Here is a 10000-nt window from a genome sequence, read left to right on the forward strand (position 1 = left end):
ATGTGAGGCAGGGGAGCCAGCCCAGAGGGGAGAGCAGTACTCCATCGAGTTACAGACGAAGGCCTTCTCGATGAATAGGAGTTCAGGTGTGCTAAGTAATGATGGAGGATGCCCAGTTGGCGGCTGGCTTTGGAGGCCAACATAGAAAAGTGGTTTGCCCAAGAGAGATCATGGCTGATGGTGAGACCCAGGAGTTTGAATGACTGAACTTCCTCAAGAAGATTGTTAAGAAAATATATTGGGGAATTTGCCAGATGTTCCTTTCAGAGAGCGATATGGAGAGTGTGAGATTAAAAAAAATATTTTTTTATCCGTGCTCTAGACTTGTGGAAGAGCTATGATACAGAACAAATGAGGACACAGGATAACAAAGACAACAGCAGGAGAAAGGGGAAATACCAACAGCAGGGTGGAGGGAGATAGTCAATGGAGATGGACAAACAAGCGTTGCATGTAACGATGAGGGGTAAGGGAGAAACACAAAGAGTGGACAATATGGACACACAAGCAAAATTTTGGGAGGGGTGAAAGGTGGGGGATGGTTTAATGGGTGTAGAAAAGATCATGATTTTGGATGCGGAGGGGGGGGTGGGCAGGGGGGGGGTGACATGAAATAGTGGTGAACAGCTGTCTTGAAGACCTGGAGGGAACAATGATATTGAAGAGAATGTGTAAGGTGGTACCACAGGCATGAAAAAGAGGGGAATAAATGGGTGGAGGTGAGCATTGGTTCTGGATTTAGACAGTTTCACTAGGAGGGTGTTTCTGGCAGACTGCCTGTGTCCTGAAGATGCCTGGGGGGACATAGCATGGAGAGGGTAGGGGGTACAAGTTTAGAAATGAGGCAGAAGAAGACAGAGAGACCACTGACCTGTCAGCAATGGCGAAGTGATAGGCCAATAAACTCAGCTGCATCGCGAGACATTCCAATGATATTGGAGGCCTTGGTTTCCAAGGCGTCAAGCTGAGCAAGATGTCAGGCAGGGGAGCCAGCCCAGATGGGAGAGCAGTACCCTATCGAGCTGCGGATGAAAGTCTTGTGGTGTGGATGGACAGGAGCTCAAGTGTGCCAAGGAAGGACTTTGCACGATAGAGGACTTATTGACTTTCACTATCATATAATCAGATGAACCAATTGGAGCAGAGTAATGGCAGGAGGCATTAGTGGGAAAGTTAGTAATCACCAAATCCAGAAGGGAGGATTTGCCATTGGGAGAAATCCGGGTGGGAAAGTTCACAGGTTGAGTCAGTCCAGTGGAGTCACAAAAGTCCTCTGGTGAAGTGCCATGGTGAGAGAGGTATCGACACCGAGCCAATTTGCACGGTGATCACTGAAATTGCCACATGTGAGGAAGACAGAGTTGGATGAGTGGTTAAAAGTTTGTCCATTTTGTCTGAGAGAGATGTAGGTAAAAGTTCATCACTTCAGGGGACGGGACAACACACAGACTTCTACAGGATGTGGTTTTGAAGTTCTGAGACGATAGTTGGAGGTTTGTATCCACTAAGTTAAATTACTCATCGTGATCACAACCTCATGGCTTATTAGCCTCGCCAGAGAAGAGGGTATTCCATTTGGGACCGTTTGACCACACAGAACTTGTGTTGTTCTGTGCAACCGCTTGTCGGATTGAGACGAAGTTTCCACCATAGGAGCGACTACTCATGTGGAATGTTTTAATGATGATTGTGACATCATAGGTCATGTGTTGTGGGACCCATGTTGGAAAAAAGGAAAAACTTTGGACCTCTGTATCTTCAAAACTGCATCATGGAAAAAATTTAAATTTGGCATGTAGCAAGTACTCCTTGTGGGGAATAAACATGATTTTTATGATGTCATAGGTGCCTTTGTTATGACGTCATTACATACGTAGAACGCTACATCCGATCAGTATGAACATTTTTGAGGGTCATCTTGGGATAAATTGGTCCACAGAAAAAAAATTGATGATGTCATTGGTGATACAGGTATGTCTGCCTATCCATGAGGAACAAAACATTCACACCTATGATGTCATCGGTCATGTGATTTGGCAGCCATATTGGATTTACCCTAAAATCTATACAAATAAAAAATCTTCTTCTCCAGAATGGCTGTTCAGATTGAGGGGAAACTTCACACACATGTTGCCCAATCCTTGGGGATACCAGGGTGTAAACAAGTAATTGACAGGTCACATGGTCTGGCAGCCATATTGGATTGAGTGAAAATCTTTTTAAAAAATTATTTCTCTTGAACCGCTTCATCGAGCAACATGAAACCTCACAATTCTCATGTAGTAGTGATGGGGTATTTTTTATTTTTTAAATTTCATCCTGATCCAACTCATGGTCTGGCAGCCAGAATTATTTTAATTTTTTGAATCTGGGTTCTTTCTGATTTTTTTTTTTTTTCTGAATAAGGTTCATTGCCTGGATTGCACGCTATGCCTGGATGGGTTTGAGGGTAGAGGAGTAACATCTGAAATGTGAATCTGAAACAGGTTCCTCCTGATGACGTCATCTTTGCTCTTTGCTTGTTCGGGTTCCTTCTGATGACTCCAATGCAGGAATGTACCGACAGTATTTGGTCTTCCATTCGATTTGAATTGAATTTATTTTAATCCCATTCTGAATTCATTGGAATAATAATAAACATCGTAGGTCAGTGTCAAGTATCGGTTCAAAGCGGGACGTCTTGGTACCCGGTCATCACTGCCAGCAGTTTTAAAGTGGCACTTCCAGTTATATCGTATTAATTATGTAACACACCAGTACACAAACACCACACAAAATACACGACACAAAACTACACAAACACCACACGAAACAAGTCCTGGCGTGGGTTTGCAACCTCTGATTGCTTTTTTACTTGTTCTCCAATGAATCTACTCAAGTCGTTGTCTCCATCAACATATTTGCATGTATTACATTTTCTACCACTCGCCTGAACTTTGTTTGATTTTCAGATATGTTGTTTAAGATGTTGTTTTTTGGATTCATCATTGTGTGCTAAATATCTTCCTCACATCTTCTTCCCCTCCTTTCCCTTGATCCATCGTGTTGATGAAGAGGGCAGTACACCAGGTGAGCACTAACTGCCTCAGATAAACGGGCAATATAAATTGGTTTGACAAAAATGCAGGGAAAGGCCGTGCAGTCCATATTGCTTTTGTTGCACCTCAAGTCAAGAACCTTCCTCTATTTGCAAGTAAAGATCATAAAAGTGGAATATCAAAATTTAAACTTAAATGGATCAAACTGCAGCTGATGGATAACACAAGGACAATGTGAGGGTGGAGCATATTTGTGGGTGGGGGGGGGGGCAGGTGGGGTGCAAGGCAAGCTCAAATAGTTCAATACATAATAATTATCCATCAAATTAGCATTGTTTACTCTCAGGAAAGTTGCTGACCAAGTCCCCAAACGTGCAACACACAGACCTTTTTTCTTTTCCAAGCTCTGTGTGTTATACAGACACAGACCTGGAATCAGAGTTGTTCCCCTGTTCATCTCTTTATGAAGATGTAATAGCAAGAGAGCAAATAAAAGCGCTTCCTGGACAACAATGAGCTGGATTAATGAAAAGAAAGGAGCAAAAGGTTACTATATCGAAGGGTTAAAGTCAAAGGAAGTTGATAAAGTGTAGTGATGGTGGAGGGGGTGGGGGAGTGACAAGACATGGTATTGCAGCACCTACTGGAAAAGGAAAGAGTAGGACAACATAGCTAACATAGCTTCAGCTTCCACATAAGGGAGAGGGGAAGGTCAAAAGACGATGGAAGGAACCAGTTGTCCAAGAGAACTGAGAGAGCTGCATTCTCCAAACGATTGCAACACGTTCAGGAGCATGAACTGCAGTGGCTGATGAGGTTTGTCAAGACCACAGGACATTCTTTCATCGGCATAGCTGAAGCTGGACCTCTTCAGTTTTTCCTTTGCAGGTACGTAGATCTGAGAGACTATCTTGATGGAGAATGAAGAGTTCCTCATCTTGCTGGTGAAGGCTATTTTGCTGCGATGAAGGGTTAATGTTCGAAAAGTCACCTTCTCCTTGTTCCCCACGTCTGGTAGCATACCGCATTCAATATCCTATTAATTTCATCCATTTGTCTTGATGGAGCTTAGTTAGCCACATTGTTAGTGGGTAGCTAAGTTGAATGACATCCCGAATAGATTGCGCTTCCCGATGTTGCAAAGTGTCCGATGTTCACTACTATACATCCTCCTTGTATTTACCGACATAATGATGTCCAACAGCATGTGACCTGTTGTAATTCTCAATGTTCGTGGTTGAACATAGAACTGGATGAGGTTTTGTATTGTTGGATTTTTTTTTTTTTTAAGAAAACGGAACTTGATCTGAAACATGACTCAATCTAATCATCATGTGATGAACCCATGGAATCGGTTTGAGGAATGAGTTCACGCTTCATAATGTATGTACTGGTTTTATGGAGGAAGTTAAGCATGATGTGAACTTCTGCACATGTTCAAACACACACAGCATGTCTAACAGTTTCAATTGACTCTGTTTCTGTGCTGATGGAATCTATTTTCGTTTTCCAACTAATAATGTTATTTTCCATCATTTTCAGAATCTGTCCCTCAAGATACAAAGATTGGTGAGTGAGTGTGATACCACATCATTACAAATGTGATTTGTGCTGAAAATAGTACTTGTAATACACCAAGTACGACCAAGATAATATTCCCAACAAAGAATTATGTCTGTCTGTCTGTCTGTTTCTCTCTCTTGAAACACACACACACACACACACACACACACACACACACACACACACACACACACACACACACACACACACACACACACACACACACACACACACACACACACACTTATCTGTTCCTCAATATTACTGGATCATTCATCTACCCACAAAGGTTCATATTGATTTAAGATCGAAAGGTGTTTCCTTAATTTGTCACACAGTTCCAGGTAGAGGCCAGATCTTCCAGTTTCTGTAGAATGTGGAGTGCAGACTTGGATGCTTATATAATTCTCCAGTTCCTACTCTATTATACTTTTGATAGCAAAGTTACCCGGCGTTGCCCGAGTATTAAAAAACATTGAAAACAAGAATTAAGAATTGACCACAGAAAACCGAGCTGCGGTCGCCATGCCCCACTGCTCACATGACAGAGCTTTTGCCTGGTTTAAAATTATTTTTGTTGCACTCAACGAAGTTAACTTTTTTATACCGTTCCGAAAGTGCAAGTTTAATGTTTTTGCAATTTTACGTGTTCTTGTGTAAATACAGAGAATGTCGGAGCATAGCCTTCCTTAAATAAAGACACTCAAATGCTTTGTTATAAGAATCGCTAATTTCTTAACATTTTCAGATCTCACTCCAGATTTTGACACTTATTTAGTCCACGAGATCGGAGCCTCAAATCCAAAATCGTATTTCAATTATGTATTTTAATTAGTCCGTGAGAGTAGATTATGTTTTAAAGGAAAGGTGGTTTGAGTAGGCCGAATCAAAATGGTTGCAAAGACCCCCGCGAGGTGAAGTTGAGCTGAGCAAGGATAAGCCTTTAATGAAGGTAAGCCATTAATGATAATTATCTTCAAAGTAGGTGTTTAAATTTACCCAAACATCCAGTTTTCATTCATGCACTCCCTTGGAGTTCCCTTCGTACTCAGGCGAAGTTTCACACCGCTAAGTTTCATAATGTTTGAGTTATGGAGGAGAAACACTGACACATTGACTGACACAAAAACTGACATTTATTATTATATTTCGGCAGATTGAGGATTGAAGATGATGCATGTTGTTGCAGTTTTTTATTGTTATTGTTTTGTTTAAAGTTTGTTTCATGTTTAGTAAGGTGAGGATTGTTGTTTATTCCTGTCTTTATGTTCCTAAAGACTTATTGTTCTAATCATGTCTCTCTCTCCATTCTACCCCCCTCCCCAATCCCCCGTCTTTCTTTCTCTTCCTACATGTGAATTGTGTAGGCCAAAGTACTATGGGTGAGTCGTACATTTACATAATCCACATATTGGTGTCATTGTTAAACCAATAGACGAGGTGTGAGATATACCTGCCAGGAATGTTGGCAAAGTTACTTATGAGCTTCCACTTGAGCAACCCTATCACCAGCACAAAGCTGAAGTTATTACAAGAAAAAAAAAGAAGTCTTTGGCTCATCTTACTAAATTTTTTTTTGAAACAGCCAATCAATCACATCACCACACACATTAAGCATGAGTAAGCACAGGAAGCCAACATACAAAGACAATGTTGGAACCTCCATTCAAATTGCAAGTTACACCTCAAGATGAAGAAGTTTTTTTATTTTGTTGCAAAAGAACTGATTCAAAGTTGGACACAATGTCACTTGCCCACATCGGCAGACAAGGGAGGTGTACTTCTCTCCACAAAGATGTTGTTACGAGATAATTTAGAATCAGGTCCTCATGCTTGGTCTCACAAGTTGTGGCCGATTCTAGGGCAACTAATACTCTTGGGTGGTGATCAGATGTTTTTCTCTCCACCGCTTGTCTGATCGATGCAAAACTTTAAATATAGGAGGAACTCCCCATGGAGAATATTTTAATGCTAACTCTGATGTCATAGGTCACATGGTATGGCAGCCATATTGGATTAAAGGAAAATCATTTGGACGTCATTTTCTCTGAAACCACTCAACGAAAAAAATATTTGAAACTTGGCATATGTCATCAAATTCTCGTTTGGCATATGTCAAATGGGGGAATGCAGAACAGAACAGGGCAAAATGATGACTAGGGCAGTAGGCACGGATGGCAAAGGTAAACAGGCAAGGCATGGCATGACAGGGCCGCTGCAGCAAACACAGCCGGCAGACAATCCGACCGGCACAGGCCTTGCAGTAAACAGCCAGCCGATGAAGTGGGCCGGCACAGGCCTTGAAGTAACACAGCCAGCCCATGAAGTTGGCCAGCCTTTGCCTTTCGGTGGAGGTTGGTGGAGGGAGTGCGGTGGTGTTGCCCACTCGGAAGGCGGGCTCAGACCTACCTACTGTCTCCCTCCCAACCTATCGCCTTTGCCTGTCTCTGTCCATACCCACCCCCTTAATTTGTCAAAAACCAATTTAGCCTCAACTTATTTTTTTGTTAATTTTATTTTTATCTTTACTTCCCCACTAGAAATCGTCCCCTAACCCCCTTTAACGTCCTTGTTCGGCTAGCCTATAGTCTTCCTAGTCTACTCCCAACCCCTACGTTCCCTTCCCGGCGGGGAATAAGGGAGAGCTAGCGTCCTGTGTCGAGGCCCAACTCAAGCCTCAAGATGGCCTCCTCAGAGTTCAGCGATCTTTACCCAAAGTGGGTCCAGCGGCCCACAACGAGAGCGAAGGGATGGATGGTGCAGAGGGGTACACTTCCTAATCTACCCTAACCATTAACTTTTGAACTACCCTGGGGCTTTCAACAAGCGCCTCTCGCTTAATCTATTGGTTCTAACAACCCAGATTCCCGTCGACTGTGTTGGTGTCCTCGCAAATTCCGGGCCATCCCCCCAATTTTCCTACCGTGCCCTCACACGGTCTCATGGCTGGGACGCGTGGCTCCCTTGGCAGGCACTACCCTCTGCCAATTCCCCAACGATGGCACCCCTGGGCACTACACTGCCTCTGAGCGTACCAGCTCCCTAAACACCGGGGAGTGCCCTCCCTGGCGACTCCCCTGAAACACTCACATGGCAGGCTGGCGCCCCGGGCCCCTTCCCTGGGTACCCGTGCCCAATACACTGCCCATGCTGCTAATGGCGCCCGGGCCCCCGCATCATGCGGGCGCACCCCTGCCCACTACGCTATCCCTGGCCCCCCATGGGCCCTTGGCCTACCGTGGCCGACGTGCCCGGGGTACCCACTCAGCGATACTCACCGTTCGCAGCCACGCTCCCAGCCCGTCAACAGGGCTCCTGCATCCCTCCAAACGGGTTTCGAGCCTACTTCCCCACCAACAACAAAACGACTTCCATTTTCCAATTTGTGTAACCCAGCTAACTCACTCTACACTGACCCCTGGGTCCCTTGGGCGGGAATCACTCATCCCCCCCAATCACTCATCGCACCATGCATTCCACAATCACTCCATTCACTCAGACCCGCTGGCCTCACTCACTCACAAAGTACATTTTCCTTCCACACTTCTCAACTCACTCATCGCTGATCTCTGCCATCCTTCTCACTACATCCCCTAACTACCTCATGCTCCCACGTCGTCCCTTACACTACAGCACGTTCCTTTTAACACTACGTAGCTAAGCTGCGTCCCCTCTACCTATTCACAGTCTGTCACTGTTCTCAAATCAATTTACATTTCACTTCCTAAATCTCAACTACAATCCCTCTAACTAATCCATTCCACGGGCCCCATGAGGACTTACCCCTACCCAATGAAGCCGGTCAAGCTAAGATAACCCTTCCCCCTAACTTGTTGTATCCTGTGCCCAGGCCAAGGGGATCTTCCACCTCTTGCCCAGGGAATCCTGTTCACCCGAAGCGAGGCTTGCTTTTTTTTTTCCTCGCGCAGCACATGCGCGGCAACTTGCAACCTGCGCTCTACTCTCCGTGACGTCATGGCAGCTGTTCACACACCTCGTCCCTCTTGGATGGTAGCATCCAGCAGGGATTCACCCTCCTGCTGGATTCCAACCATATGTGCAGCCATGACATCACCCTGCGCATTACAAAAAGAAAACAAGCCTCGTGTTTCGAGGGGCTCCCCACACGAACACATGTGCTCTGCTCGTCATGGCTTCACACACACGCTCGTATGGAGAACCCATCCGGTCCAAATCCGTCGTCCAGCCGAACCTTTGTCCGTCCGCGAGATCGGCAACATTCACCGCTGGCGTTTCCGGACCGGATTTCACTCCCGCAAGCGCGCACGTGGTGGCCTCGTGCGCTGCATGGCCCGAACCTCGCTGCTCGGTAAACCTGGCGCGGTCCCCAATGCTACTACGGCCGCTCCTCGGCCTTTGTCCCTCATTTGTCGCAGTCGTCGTCGCCATTCGACCCACGCACTCCTGAGTATCACGACGCTGACACACCAAGCCATTACGCTCACGCCGGGAGACGCGGCTGCGTGCTCCCGCATACCGACCGTCATCTCCCTCACATACCGCTCTCTCACACACACGGTCTCCCTTGCACTCGGCCGTTCACTCGCACACGCGGTGACACTCACTCGCTGCCTCATCCACACACACGGCGTGCTGGGAAGCATGCACCTCAGCTCACTCGCAACCTCGCACACCATTTTCCTCACACACGCGGTCCCTTTCACACAACGCCTTTCACCCATGCTTTGCGCGCATTTCAACACACATTTCGCCACACTTGTAAACACACAACTCGACACCACACACACCGGGACCACACTCATAACCACACTGGGGATTTGCCACCCCAAGGGTTTCTGGGGCCTCCATACCCCCCAAGCTCTCCGTGCACTCTTCCACAGCACTCGCCCCTCAACCTCGCTCGGCACGACCGGACCCGCCTGGTCGTGATCCGCCTCAAGGGAGCATAGCGTCTCCCTCCGTTCCCGAAGGAGGCTATCTGGCTGCTTGCACTGGGTCCCAACACGTTCCGTGAGCTCGCCCCCATTATCCTCCACAACCTCCATGTGTGTGTGCTCGTCCTTAACCCCGTCCAATTCACCCTCTATCTCCCATGTCTCTGCCAACTCAGTCACCTCTTCACCCATTACCTCCCTTGTCTCCACTATTATTTTTTTATCTCCTGCGTCTCCCTCCGTGTCTCTGTTAATTCTATTTCCTTCGTCGTCACCTTGTGTCTCGTCTCACACGTCGCAGTCACCCAATTTAGTTTTTCCCTCTGTGTCACCGTCACTTTCTCTGTCGCTACCCTTGCCCAACGCGTCTCCCGAATTATTTTCTCCTCACCCACCTCCATTGCGGGCCTGACAGCCCTTGCACTCCCCCCAAGCTCGTTCGCTCCAGCACGTGGCGCCGCCATTATACCCGCCTGCAGGCAT

The 10000-nt window shown here is 46.2% G+C and overlaps 1 protein-coding gene across 1 annotated transcript in view; it reads left to right on the forward strand.

Annotated features, from left to right (window-relative positions):
- Nucleotides 1-10000, forward strand: part of LOC147010417 (collagen alpha-3(VI) chain-like) — a 43989-nt gene that overhangs the window by 19755 nt on the left and 14234 nt on the right. The window contains exons 13-15 of the mRNA XM_085860676.1: nt 3055-3069; nt 4581-4607; nt 5969-5983. Of these exons, the coding sequence (XP_085716802.1) occupies nt 3055-3069; nt 4581-4607; nt 5969-5983 (57 nt within the window). The remainder of the gene's footprint in view (nt 1-3054; nt 3070-4580; nt 4608-5968; nt 5984-10000) is intronic.

The sequence above is a fragment of the Eptatretus burgeri genome, chromosome 16 (genome assembly GCF_056783735.1).
Source record: "Eptatretus burgeri isolate ZD-2024b chromosome 16, Ebu_testis_v1, whole genome shotgun sequence".
NCBI lineage: Eukaryota > Metazoa > Chordata > Myxini > Myxiniformes > Myxinidae > Eptatretus > Eptatretus burgeri.